General features: G+C 35.1%; 3 protein-coding genes across 3 annotated transcripts in view; all 3 read left to right on the plus strand.

Annotated features, from left to right (window-relative positions):
• LOC107748107 (bifunctional heparan sulfate N-deacetylase/N-sulfotransferase 1-like) overlaps window positions 1-7963 on the plus strand; it is a 130843-nt gene extending 122880 nt beyond the window's left edge. The window contains exon 16 of the mRNA XM_016562766.1: window positions 5208-7963. Coding sequence (XP_016418252.1) covers window positions 5208-5327 — 120 coding nt within the window. The 3' untranslated portion in view covers window positions 5328-7963. The remainder of the gene's footprint in view (window positions 1-5207) is intronic.
• A 3775-nt stretch (window positions 7964-11738) lies between these two features.
• On the plus strand, window positions 11739-14529 carry rps14 (ribosomal protein S14). The gene is made up of 5 exons (XM_016562768.1): window positions 11739-11822; window positions 12502-12652; window positions 13952-14113; window positions 14252-14328; window positions 14425-14529. The coding sequence occupies exons 2-5, from the start codon at window positions 12504-12506 to the stop codon at window positions 14490-14492; spliced, it is 456 nt and encodes a 151-aa protein (XP_016418254.1). The 5' UTR covers window positions 11739-11822; window positions 12502-12503; the 3' UTR covers window positions 14493-14529.
• A 1478-nt stretch (window positions 14530-16007) lies between these two features.
• Window positions 16008-16841, plus strand: part of LOC107748109 (H-2 class II histocompatibility antigen gamma chain-like) — an 8719-nt gene continuing 7885 nt past the window's right edge. The window contains exon 1 of the mRNA XM_016562767.1: window positions 16008-16222. Coding sequence (XP_016418253.1) covers window positions 16143-16222 — 80 coding nt within the window. The 5' untranslated portion in view covers window positions 16008-16142. The remainder of the gene's footprint in view (window positions 16223-16841) is intronic.

The following is a 16841-nucleotide window of genomic DNA, read 5'->3' on the forward strand; positions in this document are numbered from 1 at the left end:
AAGACCAAGTTCTGCCCTTTTCTTTTTTACCTTGCCATAGAATATGGCCGTGCTCACTGATATAATGTTACCTGTATTCATATTTAATCAAAAGTAAAAATGCCATTAACATACTACTAATCAACATTATATCAATAGTATTAATGTTGTTATTGTTACAGCTTAACAGATTGCAGCTGACCTTGCTAGCTAGCTAAACTATTGTAATAATGTCATTCCACTATTGCACAGTGTTGCCGCTTGGCAACACATACATTTGAATGATTTACCAAAAACTAATTTCATAAAAACTTTTTTGAGAGGTGAATATGTCATCAAAACATCATAACAGTGATGTTTCCGATTTTTTTGTGGAAGTGACACGGACTGGTCCTTGTGGTTTACTGACGTTTTAGTTTGCTTTCAGCTACTACCGACAAGAGACGGCAGTCTGTCAGAAATGTCAGAAAAGAAAAAAACTGCATGTCATGTGACTTAATCAAAGCACATCATTGGCTAAACTAAGGTCTTCTCTTTCCAACAAAAAAAACGAGAATGTTCTCTTAAAGAGACAGTGGCAAGGAAATGAACACAAAGACCATGTTGCCATATGGCCACACCATGCGGTAGAGGGTTAAAAATGTGATAGTCTATAGTTGTCTTTCAATCCAGAAAAAGGCAGGATAAATCTTGTATATATTTATTATTATTATTATTATTATTATTATTATTATTATTATTATTATTATTATTATTATTATTATTATTATTATTGTACACTGAATGATAGAAGAGCAAGGGTTTATTAAAACTGACCCTTTAAAACCCTTTTAAGTTAAACCAGAAACCACATTTCAGGTGTATAGTTTTCTTTGGGTACATTGTAAATGTGTTGTAAAAGACACCATGTCAAGTTTCCTTGACAACACTAAAATGATGCATAGTTGACATGATGGCATTAACAGCATTCAAATAAATGTTAAGGTTATATGTGTCAAATACTGTACAAAGCAGACCAGAATTACAAAAAACTAAATGGGTTAAACAAACATTATGAAAATTAAGTTAAGACATTTTAAAATGAATAATATGTTTCCAGTGTTTGTTTCCACAGATCTGGCTAGTTCAGAAAGCATGAGGTAGAGTGAATATTTTAAATGCTAACATATGCTTCCTTTTTATTTATTTTTTCTTTCTTTCTTTCTATTTTTTAAAGAAATGTTATTCAGTAAGTACACATTCATTTAATCAAAAGTGAAAGTAAAGACAATTTCAAATATTTTTAAACTTATTATTCATCAAAGAATCCTGAAAAAAAAAAAAAACGTGTCAAAGTTTACAAAATATTCCTTGAGCAGAAAATCAGCATATTAGAATGATTTCTGATAATTTGACACTGAAGACTGGAGTAAAGATGCTGAAAATTCAGCCTTGCAATCACAGAAATAAATTACATTTTAAAATATATTATTTTAAACTGCAATAATATTTCACAACATAACTGCATTTTTTGTTAAATAACTTTAATCTAAATTCAAGATCATATACGGTATGTATTGTAATGTGAGAAACCTATTTGAAAACAGTCATTATTTTACCAATTTTGTCTGGTAACACTAGATGGCGTAGTGGTGCAGAAATTACATTTACGTGATAATAATAAATCTATTACACTGTAATTTTTCTATTAAATTATAACTATGAAACTGTAAATATTATGGAGGTCTGTAGATGTTTAGTTAACATGTTTATTACAGCCATGCATGATGTTGATACTGCTCCTTGCATATGTTTTGACTTCCTTCCCATATTAATTTACAGCAAATGGTCACATTCAAATCTGAAATATCTGTTTTTGCATCTGCAGATGTTGTAAAGTGATCTGTTGTAAGGTTGAAAACACTCGCTTTGAGCAGAGTGTGTGATTAGTGAACGAAGCCCTGAGAGAACATCTCCACTGAGCTCTGGTGAGTGCAGCAGACTAGAGGACAGTGGGGTTAATGGTTAGCGCATACATATTTCATGCCCGTATGAACTCCAGCTCAGTGGATGTGCAGTGCTGTTCTCTCTTACACAATCTTTCTTTGTGCTTAGCATTCATTATCATGTTTGATGTACAGTAAAGCAGAGTAATGTAAGGTTATGAGATATCGGGTTTGGGCTCTGTTCTAAAAACAGTCAAGGCCGTTCACACCAAGGATGATAACTATAATGATAAAAGTAAATATATAGTTTTAAAATTGTTCTAAATTTTAAAAAATAGCAGAGTCCACACCACAGCTATAACAATAACAGCACAGAGGAACGATATTGTTGGAATCACTTTCAGAACTTTTTTTCCCACTGATGAATGATAAAAACATTGACAGACAATCAGAATCCATCAGAGCTTGAAAGAGCTTGAGCACATAAAGCGGCAGATGACAAAACATTCTTCTATCAACATTCTTGGACGTTCTGATGATGTTATTTGTATTTCATGTATGTTCTCATAAAGTTGAGAGGAAACATTCTTTGGACAACATTCTCAAAACGTCCTTATTATGTTATTTGTACTTAATTTGCATTCTAAGAAACGTTTTTGTAACCTTTAAATAACATTATAATCACAACTAGAAAACTGGATATTTTTTAAACATTCTTAGAATATTACAGTTTTTCTCAGTTGCGATGTTTCCGATTTTTTTGTGGAAGTGACATGGACTGGTCCTTGTTTGTTACTGACGTTTTAGTTTGCTTTCAGCTACTACTGACAAGAGACGGCAGTCTGTCAGAAATCTCGCCACAGAAAAAATACTGCATGTCATGTGACTTAACCAAAGCACATCATTGGCTATACTAAGGTCTTCTCTTTCCAACGAAAAAACGAGAATGTTCTCTTAAAGAGACAGTGGCAAGGAAAGGAACACACAAAGTATGTTGCCATATGGCCACACCATGCGGTAGAGGGTTAAAAGGTTCATTTGTTTTTTTTTTGTTTTTTTTTTTGTTTGTTTTTTGAAAGAGGTTTTTCATGCTCACCAACATTACATTTGTTTTATCAAAAATAAAATAAAAACATTTGTTTTGTGAGGTTTTCCCATGATGACAAACTGAATTTTTTAGTAGCCATTACTCCAGTCTCCAGTGTCACGTGATCTTTCAGAAATCATACTAATATGCTGATTTGGTGCTCAGGAAACTTTTCTTATTGTCAGTGTGGAAAACAGTCCCACATATATTTGTGGAAACTGTGATTATTTTTTTTGATGAATAGAAAGTTTAAAAAAAACGCATTTTAAATATAATTATTATGTAACATTGTAAATGTCTTAACTGTGTTTGATCAATTTAATGTGCCTTTGCTGAGTAAAATAATAATTATAACTAATAACTATAATTTAAAAAAAAAGAATTTTACTGACCCCAAACTTTTAAACGGTAGTCTATATGGTCAAATAAGATTTCAATGTAAAACAGAAAAAATAATAACCAATAAAATCATATAGTCTACAGTCTAATCAAGTCTAGACAGTATTCCTATGGGATGAAATTAGTCTCAAATTTCCTGTTGAATATTAAATTTTACTCAGAAATAGGTGTGTGTGTATATATGTACGTATGTGTGTGTGAGTGTGTGTATCCAAAATAAAAGTTTGTGTTTACATAATATGTGTGTGTGCTGTGTATATGTACAGGTGCATCTCAATAAATTAGAATGTCGTGGAAAAGTTCATTTATTTCAGTAATTCAACTCAAATTGTGAAACTCGTGTATTAAATAAATGCAATGCACACAGACTGAAGTAGTTTAAGTCTTTGGTTCTTTTAATTGTGATGATTTTGGCTCACATTTAATTTGTTTATGGCGCTATTTCAAAAATTGTCCTATATGTTCTGTCAAAGAACGAAACGGCACTAATGATTGGGGGTGGAGATGGGGTAACGCGAAAAAAAACTTTAGGAAAAGTTTGTGTTGTGTTGAAGCGCAGCCTAGAGCCCTGAGCAGGACAGTTTTCTCAAGCCCGCTCCCGCTGAATTTCTGACCATTCCTTCCTTTCTTAAGCCCGCTCCCACAACGTGTGTGTCCCGCTCCTGCGAACATTCTAATATTGTATAAACAGGGATTAAAGTTTTCCGTCGCTACGACGGATTTCCGTCAATTGGAAAAAATGAGAGGAGAAGAAAGCCGCTCGCATCATTCACAGCCGGGTTATTAGCAGAGAACACATAGCAGGACTTGAATTTCGGCGCGGGATTGCGGCTATTAATAATAATTCTACTCATTCCCGCAGGTTCCACGCTTATAACGCGATGACAGATGACGGAACGTATCATTTGCACGTGCTTTTGAGAGCTCACTCGCGCGCGCTCATTTTCTGTGCGTCCACAGATCGCAATAAGGAGAGTGACATCTTTTAATAATTATTAAAGGAGTTTGCAAATGTGATATTGATTTAATACAACAGTTCAATCAGAAGCAGTCGCAGTAGCAGCACTCTTGAGAGAAAAAGCTGTACACAGAGGGGGACACTGTAATTTAACACACATAGTCACAGTAGTGGCTTAAGGTTCATTTCTAGGCTGGAGGTGTTTGGTCTAATATACAGTCAAAAATATTTAGCTGTTTAACATGAGGATATAAGCCATTTTAAAAGTAGATGAGTGATGCTGATGATGTTTAAATGAATGAAAATGTAATGCTGTAGAAAATTAGTATCGTTAGTCTTTGGTATCGTTGCCTAGTGGTTAGTGCACATGCTTTGGCCTACATTTCCTTTCCACTCTATACTGTTCTTGTCAATAAGTGACAAAAGGTCAAAAATAATTATAGAAAAAGCACTTTAATTTAAATAATCATTCTATACAAATATGTATTCATGTGCTCAGTAAAAAATATTCCTGATACAATAAGCTGATAATGTTTTTTTTTTTTTTTTTTGGTTATTGCTGATATTAACATTCTATACTATCTAGTGTAAGTAAATTAAAAATAAAATGCTGAACAGTTTAAATTCTAGAAGTGAATTTGGACATTACAACATAATGTACATTATGAAATTAAATTGATGTTGAAGTGTTTTTTAAAAATCCAATTTAAGTGAGCATCAGTCAGTCTAATCTAAATGAAAAAATTGGGAAATTGAATAAATGCTAGACATTTATAATAAAGCCACACATAGCTTGAGCATGACTTTACATGTTCATTACATTTTGCAGAAAAACTGACCCCATCCTCTTCCTCCACAGTCCCAGATCTTCCTGAGAGAGTATTACCATGAGCACAACATTGAGCTCTCCAAGCTGCTGTACAAAATGGGCCAGCCGCTGCCTAGCTGGCTCAGGGAAGAGTTGCTCCACAGCAGGTAACCTGAAGAGGGGGGTGGGGACACAATGGTCAGACTCGGACACCCCTCTTTCTGCTCTTGAGGGGACTCACCCTCTTGTCCACCCCTGTAAGCTGCTGGCCACGGTGGTTGGTCAAGCCTCCAGCGGCTTTGTGGACCTTCAGTTCAGAGAACTGAGCTTCTAGAGGACAAGACAAAGAGGTAGAGAACGATGCGCTTGGGTGCGCTAGTGGCTCTGTTCCATTTTGGAGAACAGTGATGTGCCCAGGACATAGCCCTGGGGTACACCCGCTACAATCCTTGGCTCGAACATGGGATCACAACGAAGGCTTCCAAAAGACATTCTACTTGTCTGGTGTGTTGAAGTACCAGGGAGACATAATGTCAGAACAAATGGACATGCAATATGGGAGAGGAGGGCATATATTTCTATTGGCGGAGCTGTAGGACATACACAAGTCCGCAACAGATAATTAAGTGCCAGGGTGGTACCTTAAAGTCAGACTTTCTTTGTTTTCTTGGTTAAATATTCTTTTAACACTCATTTCATGTGTTGTGTTGCACAACACAAGGCTGTTTGCCTTGTAGTTTCATTCTTCTGTTTTAAACGGTTTTTATTTCATAGGATATTGAGCCCATTCATTACAGCTGCACCCGCCGTGCTTAAAATGTGACATTTAAAGGTGAAATTTCATTATGATGTATTTATGGCTATTAGTTGCGAATCCACAGGACAGCTTAATAATGCGTGACAAATTGTGGTACTAAAACACAGATAAGCTACATCCATAATCAATGTGACTGTAAATATGAAACTGTAAAAAAGCTGGGTATGTTTTTGGCCCGTTGTATGTGCAGTAACTGCCTTAATGCAACTTTATCAAGCCAATTATGGATAATTCACTAAAGTATACAAGCTGATGTGTTTTGACAGGCCTCGAGGGGCTGATCTTTTTAATATTAATTCGAATGATGAATGTCGAGAACTGGACCCATGTGTTATTTTGGCATTATATCACAAATCTCACTGGAGCGTTAAGTAAGGGTATTGCAGTTTTAATAGTAATGCATAAAACCTGTCCGCCAATAATCCTTTTATCACCTTTTTTATCTTGTTTTAATGATTGTTTTACCCTTTTTTCTGTTTTTATGTGATTTGTTTAGCATATCACATCTAATCACTTTTCATTCAGGGTTGTCATCAGAATGTGTCCAGGAATGTATTGCCTCTGCCAAGAGACCATTTTAAAAGGCCATTTTATATGACTTGTGTTCTGTGGGAACTGTTGACTGCTACTGAACCGTATGAATTACACCTATGAATGTAAGCAAGGTTGCTCTATAATAGACACGATGCCTTTTCAGTGGCAGACAGGGCGATCCACGGAAAGCTCCACAAAGGCCCTTAACCCAGTCACTGGGGCTGAATTAAACCACTGCGCTAATGGATTTCATTTCGCTTGCTGCTGAAATGAGAAGCCATGAAACGAACCCAAATCTAATTTTATGGATAACATAAAATTAATTGGATTTAATTTTGTTCCCTTCTGTTTTTCATTCGTCTTTGAAAGGTTTTTGTGCACTTTTACTTCCGTACTTCCATGCACAATTACATCAGAGTCACTTCAAGCAGCATATATCAGTCTCCTCTATAACAGCTGTGTGCCTCTACAGTCATTTGGCATTTCGATTCAAGTGCATCCTTTAGTCAAGCATTTTCATAATAACACTTGTGAGTTCTGGGGGAAAAAAGGCGCCAAAAAGTACAAATTGAACTATGTTTGATGATTAATCACCCCTGATATTCCCTGCTTTAGGATAGACACTTGGGAAGGGGTTTGGCAATATTACAAATGGAGAACTGACAGTATCTCAGAGCGTTTATTTTCTATAATACAGATTTTATTTGTAAAAATTGTACAACCCTTCATTTTCTTCATTGACCTCGAAGTATGATGCTTGAGAAGCACAATGTTTGTGTTGTTGACCAAGGAGTGGAAAAGCGTACAATGCATATCTTGTGTGCAAGGACATCACTTCACACAAAGATTTTGCACCAGTCCACAGGAATACTTTTGGGTCCACAGAGTATTTTGTATTACCAGTAACTTTTACAGATAGTTTTACTTGGTTTTGGTTCAAATGTAAGTAGTTTACAACTGTCTGCAGTACAGAACCATGCACCTTACATGCTGCTCTCGGATTCATCATAATCGCACACGGAATGTTCTTCTTTTTCTTGATATCATCATTTAGTATTCCTGCTCCCAAGCCAACAACTGACATCAAATAATGCAATATCGTGTTTCCTGGTAAAATGGGAAGTTTTGCACCAAGCACAAAATTATGTTTGAATAAAATTTGTCGCAGTGTACAGAACCCATTTATTTTGAGTGAATGGAACAGAGAGAAATTATAAAATATGATTTTTTTTAATACATCAATCACTCTCACACAGACATGCAGAGAGTCCCCATGACTTTCACACTGCCAATATTGTGCTTTCTGTATCATAATGTAGGGTATGAATAGATTAAAATAACTAAAGAAATAATCATCTGGACTGTACAATCAAACCTACTGTTGTTAATATTTTTTATTGTTGGTAGCCAATATTTTTGTGATTAATTTGCAAATAAAGAAACCACTGTCTTTTTAGTTCTGTCTTTATTAAGTACACACGCATTATTTCAGTGAGTAAATAATACACACATATATGTATGTGTGTGTTATGTATACATGTATAACATTTAATATATTAAAAATATTTATGTATGTTTGACTTTTTAATTTATGGTTTAGACACTGCAGTGCAAAAATAGAGGATAGTGAAGTGAAATGTCATCTAAGGAAAGAGAGGAATTATGAGAAATAACATTTTTAGATAATACTAGTTAAATATAAATATTCTGATTAGCACCACTTTTCATATGCTGTTCAAATCACATCTAAAACGATAAATCTTTAACCCTGTAATTCATATGATAGGTTGTTTTAATGTGTTTATAAACTTTTATAAACATAAACTTTTTTTATAATATAATTGTTTTTAAAATTTAAAAAATATTTTATTTAAAAATGATTATTAATATTTTTATTCATATAGACATTCATTGATTTGTAAACATTTATTTTACATTAAAGAATAACTTTTACGTTCGGAATGAGGAGACCACTTTAGAAAGGGACAATGCATGAAGAATAAAATTTTAAACTAAAGTACAAATCAATTAATTACAGCAACAATTAAATATCTCTTTATAATGGAACAATTATATTTTTTTATATAAATTCGGTGGCTTTGTGCACCATTTGCACCGTTATATGGATGTAACTTTTCTAGCACAGAAAATTTTTATCTACATTTTTTAAAAGAAGCATCTTTCTAGACGGATTAGCAGCCTCACATCTGATCCTTGTCCCATGAAACATTGGTGTGTCACTGGTTGGTTTGATATTTATAACAAACATAAACTACAGCTGCATCTCAATCTGTCAGCAGCAGGGCATCTGTGAGCGTGGCTTGCATCCACATCACACACTCATCAAAGCAGAGTGCATACTGGCCAGAGCCATACACTCCATCATTCTGACACTGCCAATGAGCCGCTACATTAACCACAGACTGTCCATTTACATTTGGAAGGCTGAACACTCTTAGTATGGCCACAGTATATATGGCCTGTGTGGTTTGTTTTAGTAGATGAACAAGCAACATAGATGCATTTACTGTCCTAAAAGACATTTGTCATTTTAATAAAGTCTCTTGTTGCTGACGTATATACAAAAAAATGTCAGAAGACAGTGTAGCCTGTGGATAATGAAATCGTTCAGTTGTTAGATATATTTTTACCTGGGGTACAATCTTCCAATGAGGATCATGTTTCAATGCAGCATAATTTATGATGATATATCTTATACTTGTTGCCTTTGCAACATTATTCTAGGGAAAGAGAAATAGAAAAACAAAGTCTGTCTTACTGCTGTCAAACAGTATTTTTATTACCCCTTAACAAAATTACATAAACCATGAAAATCATTAACAAACAAGGTAGGTTTTATACACAAACTATAATAAATGTATAGTATAGTAAATGCAATAGCCTTAACTCTAGGATTTGACCAGTTTGGAGTAGACGTCACAGTTATGTCACTTGCAGCTGCTTGCGCATTGTGGTGGCAGAAAAACACTGGTAACAAGTGGAGGGAGAAAAAATGAATTGTGCCTTTGAATGTCAGAATCGGAATGCAAATTTGAATGCATTTTTATATAATACTGTCGTCAAAGACACCATTTGAAGCTAAACGCAGACGTTTAAACGGACGGACTACAGATGAAACCTGCTGTGATTACCCTACTTTTAAAGAATACATTTGATTTAAACAATAGGTCTATATAATATTCACATGGGGGACATATTGTATTAGCCCTACAGTTAAAGCATGAAATAATATTTAAACCTACATATTACATAACGTTGACCTATTTTATCTCACAATTGACTTTTTTTTTCTTGCAAATGCAAGTTTGTATCTCCTAGTTCAGACTTTATAACTTAATTCAACTCAGCAAGTGCGAGTTTGTCAATTCTGAGGAAAAAAAGCCAGAAGTGTGGAATTATAAACTCGTGATTCTGAGCCAAGGGAAAAAGAGAGAATGACGAGTTGATTTTCCTTACCAGAATTGTGAGATATATTCTCGGAATTGCAAGAAAAAAGTCAGAATTTTGAAATATAAACTCAAAATTACCTTTTTTGATTCTTTTATTCCATGGCTTCCATAGACTACGTTAAAGGGGTCATATGATGTTGCTAAAAAGAACATTATTTTGTGTATTTAGTGTAATGAAATGTGTTTATGTGGTTTAAGGTTAAAAAAACACATTATTTTCCACATACTGTACATTATTGTTTCTCCTCTATGCCCCGCCTTTCTGAAACGCGTCGATTTTTACAAAGCTCATCGGTCTGAAAAGCGAGGTGTGCTGTGATTGGCCAGCTATCCAGTGCGTTGTGATTGGCCGAATACCTCAAGCGTGTGACGGAAATGTTACGCCCCTCACCATACTGTTGATGCCCTGTCCGGCCGGAGCGACCAGACAAAAACATTAAAACCCATTATAAACTAGGCATTTGTTGCATCCAGTGGGGACATAATTACGGATTATAATGACTTATATTTTCTTTTTACGCGGTGCGATGCAACGCAACGCGTAAAAAGAAAATATAAACATAAAACCATGTCTGCATTTGTGATCGGAGAAATGACAAACAACAAGCACTACTCTACACTGCCCAAAAAACTCGCGTTTGAATCATCAGTGGTGTAATCTCTGCAAACACTGAAATTGGTCTATTGAATGTTTTTAAGTTATTGTTATTCATTTCAGGTGTAATAAAGTCGTGTTTTTATCTACGATGTTGTATGTGGAAACTGTTCAGATTTTTAAAGTATTTGTCTCAGTATAAAATACAAAATGACAAATTTTCACCGGACAAAACAGTAAATAGGACAAGAGTTGATGACTTAATGACTTAAGTAATCGACCTTGAAGAAAAGAAGCTATACATATATATATATATATGGGACATTCTACCAGAAATGTACATTATCTGTCCTTGACTTGTTACAGTGAATAAAAAGTATTACATCCAAAAAATGTCTAAAACTGACTGATGGTTGATTTCTGTGAGTTGTTCTGTAAAGGAATATGTCATTCATTAGGTTCTCAGATATTTTTTTATTTATTAAAAACACTTTTGAAAATTACAAATCCTGTTCTTGTCCTTGTCCCCAGCCAAATTGGACCTACAGCTTTCATAGTTTTGTTATGCTAAAAACTGTTATTCACTTTACCATGGTCTAATATTACATTAACATTAAAATTATAATAATAATATAAAATAGGAATGCTTATCAAAACTTAAATAAAGAACACAAAACATAACTTTTTCTGCATCAGTACTACAGTTGACCGAAAAGTTGCTTATATTCCTTATAGAAACTACAAAACCATGTTAGATACTATCAGGGACATGTGACCAATAAGAAAATGCTATTTGTATCAAAGAAATTCATTAGGAAACCATTCTAACATATACAAATTTGTCTGTGACAGGGCCTGACATTTTAGGGGTGAAATGCGTATAAAAATTTATTTATTTCAATCATAAAAACATGCTGAGATGGCACGATATGTGTTTCATATAGATTAACATGTCCTCCATATGACTCAACGTTCAGATTTAAGAATAAGATATTTTTTTCACCCAAGATTTTTTACAAGTGGAAATGTACGTTTCTGGTAGAATGTCCCATATATATATATATATATATATTGTACATATTACATACAGAGATTGTGGTTTAAACAAGTGGGAAAGAAAATAATAGAACATGCAGGTTCAGGGGACTTTTAGTTCACACTATTACTTCCGCTTGTGGAAGTTGAACTTTAAACCCGGCAGCGTTTTTTCCTTCCTTTCCTGTTTCGGCCTCGATCAGAGACACACATAGGTAAGATAACAGTTTCAATCCACTCAAATCCTACCTTTATAAAAAGCGTTACATCTAAAATTTAACTTGTGCACCGTTCCATAACACCTCACGCACCAGTAGAACATGATATTACTCCCATTAATAGTGATAAATGCAGTATTTTAGGCGGACAATAAGTGTTGCTCCAGCGGGGTCCCGCTCCATATTGCTCTCGCTAGCGTAGCTGCATGAGCCGCTATAGTTATTGAGAGCTGATATGCATGCTATGCAGTTTATTTGAGAAATGTGGACCGTTTCTCGTCCAAAACGGTTAGTGTCTTGGTTTAAAATGTCCTCAGCGTTTTAATACTGAACTTGTGCTAATTTACAGTATAGGTTTGTAAGCCCCCATTTGGCGTCTAAAGGAATATTGTCGAAGAAACCTTAGGCTTTAATGGATGTTTCGCTTAGTATTATATCATAATTGTTTGTCCGCAGGTGACGTTGAATTAAGGCTGTAGTTTACAACACTAATGACTAGCTAGATAAACGCTCAGTCGCACACCAGCAGGTTTGCAAGAAGATGCTAGTCCTTTTTCAGTCGAGCATGTTGTTAAGAAGTGAAATCGGTTTAACTTAATTTTTAGACCTCAGGATTAATTATAAGACCCTAGATGAGTTTTATAGTAAGTTGACCCAACTGTTGAATGTTTTTCAGCAATGGCACCTCGCAAGGGTAAGGAAAAGAAGGAAGAGCAGGTCATCAGTCTGGGACCTCAGGTTGCCGAAGGCGAGAATGTTTTTGGAGTCTGTCACATCTTCGCATCCTTCAACGACACCTTTGTGCACGTCACTGACCTCTCTGGCAAGTAAGTTCTGCAAGAACTAGTGTTACGTTCGTGAACGAATCGTTCTTTTTGAACGAAATCTTTTTGGTGAACGAATCGTTCTCGTTCACGTAATCCATTGACTCATATTTCTCGTTCACTGAAATTCCTCCCTCCAGAGCAGCGACGAATCTCTTGAAAGAATCAAAATTTCCACCACTAGCAAGAACATGGAAGAGAATCTCTGCACGTGAGAAGCACAGATGCCAGCAAAACAAATGAAGTGAGATTTTTAAAGGCACAGTAAAGTGTCAAATACTATATTGATTTCAATTAAAATTTTTGGGCTGGACTTTGGAAGTTTTCCCCACTCAGTTTTCCCATAAGGATTTTTTTAAAAGTCGTCTTTTAAAAGTTATATAATCCATGAAGCAAACCAACCAGCTATTAGGGGAATCACAACATTACAAAAATATTGATTTGAATCACAAAAGTATTTGAAAATCTAACAAAATGACAAAGGTATAAGAATACTTAACCATCTCATGTCCCTTTAAGTAATGCAAATGATACAATGAAATTAAAAATGGATAAATATAAAAAATATTGATTTAAGGTTGCTAATTATGTCTATAGAAACTATATATGTATATACACTTTAGTTTTGGGAGCATAGGAAGATTGCATTTATAGTGCTTCATAGGTATGGGCAAGTGCTAAAATTATTTTGCATGATTTGCTTGTTAGGATTCTCTGATTGGAGATGTTTTGCAGAATCATGGGTAATGTAGTTTATCCCCAGGAGTTCTACTGTTAAACAGTTGATCCTCCTATGGAGAGAATAAATGGTGTTTTTACTTGTGGACCTACTGTTGCACTACGTTCACTAACCATTCCTAGCCATTTTCTCTGGTTATCTAATTAAATATGGCTAGTAGATGCCTCAGGTTTTACATCAATGACTTGTGCACACGAGACACATAATAACTTGTAGTTTCCACATTTTAATATATTTGATTTAAGAAAAAACAACAACTTTGCTTTCAACAACTAAACTTTTGGTCTGCTTCTAAGACAGTGTGGTTTCTGAAGAAGTGCTACATAGCATGCTAGTTGTACTGGCAGTTTTATTTCGTGGAGTAATTTAATTGTAAATAGTGTCCCAAGATTTTCATAAATGCATTTTCCATTTTATGAAAAAAAAGGGGGTACAGATTTGGAACCACGCGAGGTTGACTCTTGTCATTTTTGGGTGAACAAATTATTTTCAGGTGATGTTTATCATTTACATTTGGGTGGTGATCATCTTCTGAATGAGTTTTCCTTCCTCTTGATCTTCAGAGAAACAATCTGCCGTGTTACTGGTGGGATGAAGGTGAAGGCCGACAGAGACGAGTCCTCTCCTTATGCTGCTATGTTGGCGGCTCAGGATGTGGCTCAGAGGTGCAAGGAGCTGGGAATCACCGCCCTTCACATCAAGCTGAGGGCCACTGGTGGAAACCGGTGAGACTCTGAATGCACAACACATTTACAGACAAGGACTCAAATGTCATGTTCATGACACTGGGTATGAGTTGATGGGAAGAAAGTTCATGAGTTTGCAGCATGATTTACTTGCTCTCTCTTTTTCCTCCTCTTAAGAACCAAGACACCTGGACCAGGGGCACAGTCCGCCCTCAGGGCTCTGGCTCGTTCCGGCATGAAGATTGGCCGTATCGGTATGTTAGCACTAGCACTGTCATCTAATGGTGCCTAATGTCTGTCAGTGTAAACTTGTTTTCATGAGGAAGTCTCACTTTCGTTTTCTTCTACAGAGGACGTCACCCCCATTCCATCGGACAGCACCCGCAGAAAGGGAGGTCGTCGTGGACGACGTCTGTAAACTATTGGATTTTTTTCTGAATAAAACGTCAAATAATGCTTTTGCCTCCTGTCTTCATTTAAATGATTTCTTATGATAGCAGTGCCAAAAGCTTAAATTCTGGACTGTTCAGTTGCCTTTAAGCTGACTGTACGTCAAACTGGTTTGATGTGTCAGATGTGTTCTGGTTTATTTTAAAACCGAATGAATGATGGGGGAATACCAGGAAAACATCCGCATTCAAATTATGCCACAACAATTAATTTCCTCATTGCAGTATTTCAACCTGTGCAGACACTGAAGTCGCAATTCCAGCTGGTTATTACAAAGCATGACAAATCCTAAACGGTGTATTTAAGTATTGTGAACAGATTTAATACCAGGTTACTTTTGTCTCATTTATGATTCTATAAACTAGAATTTCAAAAGCTGTTATTCACTTTTGTAGCATTTAATTTCATGTTCTAAATGCTTGGGGAAATCTACACCATGTTGGGCAAGATAATTGAAAGTGAAAGCATTGCACTTTATAGGGATAGTTCACCCAAAAATGAAAATTCTGTTGTTTGCTCATCCACATGTTCCAAACCTGTATGAGTTCCTTTCGTTTGTTGAAGACAAAAGATGATATTATAATGAAGGTTCATAATCAAACAGTTCACGGTAGCCATTGACTTCCATAGTAATTTATTCCATAGTATGAAAAGCAATGGATATCATCAAATGTTTGGTTACCAACATTCTCTAGATTATCTATTATTATTATTAATACCGGTTTGGAGCAAGTTGAGAGCTAATGATGACAGAATTTTCATTTTTGGGTAAACTATTCCTTTTATACATATTTTTAGTATTAGGGGAAGTATCATGATGCATACTGTCATATTATTTTTACTGAAGAAAAAGCTAGATATTACAACTTTTCAGCAAGTATTTCAATATTCCTGCAAAGGTTACCATGGTAACAGGCCGCTCGAGCACTTTTGTTACATTAAAAAAAAAACATAAGTACTGTCATTGCTTATCACTTTGTTACGCATTTATATTTGAGAAGTATATTGCAAAAGGTTTTATTCAAAGGCATTTTAGATCTTTAAAAGACAAATCGGTAGCAATTTACAATAAGTTTCATTAGTTAACTACTTTAGTTAACATGAACTAGGCATAAACAATACTTCTACAGCATTTATTAATCTTAGTTGTTAATTTCAACATTTACTAATGCATTATTAAAATCAAAAGTTGTGCTTGTTAACCTTAATGCACTGTGAATTAACATGAACTAACAATGAACGACTATTTTCATCAAGTAACGTTAAAAAGATTAACAAATATTGTAATAAACGTATTGTTCATTGTTTGTTCATGTTAGTTAATAATGGAACCTTACTGCAAAGTGTTACCAACAAATCTCACAAAACCGATTTCGCACACTGATAAAACTATCAGGTGAAACATGCGGAAACAGATCGTTCCAGTTCACTTTTGTCTGACAACTGATGATGCGGCTCGTCATAACCAATCAAATAATAAACCCGCTCTGCTCCAGACACTTTCATCCGAGTGTTGCTGCTGCACTCTCAGTTCTCACATTTTTATTTTAGAGCGCTGTTAGAAAAATCCCTTGAGCAAATTGACTAAATTTTGAGAACTTTTTTCTGACCATCAAAAATGTCCACCGACGGAAACGAAGCACCACTTATCAGAGCTCCAAGTGAGGAAACTTCAATCAACATGGGACCTCAGGGACGGTGAGGAAACTTTTTTTTTTTTTTGATAGATAAATCTTATTTTCCCCAGTCATATATGTTAAAGGTAAACTGAATGTGACTGAGTGTAAAGAGCTGTTTTGAATTATTCCTTCAATAATTAAGCAGAAAAATGTGTAATATGCGACTTTTATAATATATCTGTATATATTTACAGTCCTAACTGACAGTGTTTCATTTAAAAACTGAACTAAAATACATTTTTAATGAGAATAATGTATTACATGTTATAATGTGTTCTGAAATCAGGGCCGTAACTGGGGTTTGCGGGGCCCCAGTGCAGGTTGTACCAGTGGGCCCTGTTTGAAATAGTTTAATTTGTATTTTCGTTCTATTTATTTACTTTTACTTTACTTTTAGTCATTTAGCAGACGCTTTTATCCAAAGCGCCTTCGGTCTTCACACGACCGCTTCCGCGGTAAACAAAGCTTCTTTTTTACTCGTTTAACAAAACTCAAATTGAATTCAGCTGGACACACTTTCCTGTTTATAACAACAAATGGCCAAGCAAAGCGCACGACAGTGACAAGGTACGCGATACAGATGGCTAACTCTTAACTTTTATAAAGAATATCTCTTTGGATTTGAGACTTTAGTCTTT

Source organism: Sinocyclocheilus rhinocerous, unplaced genomic scaffold, assembly GCF_001515625.1.
Source record: "Sinocyclocheilus rhinocerous isolate Xijiao unplaced genomic scaffold, SAMN03320098_v1.1 scaffold2335, whole genome shotgun sequence".
In the NCBI taxonomy this organism is placed as follows: Eukaryota; Metazoa; Chordata; class Actinopteri; order Cypriniformes; family Cyprinidae; genus Sinocyclocheilus; species Sinocyclocheilus rhinocerous.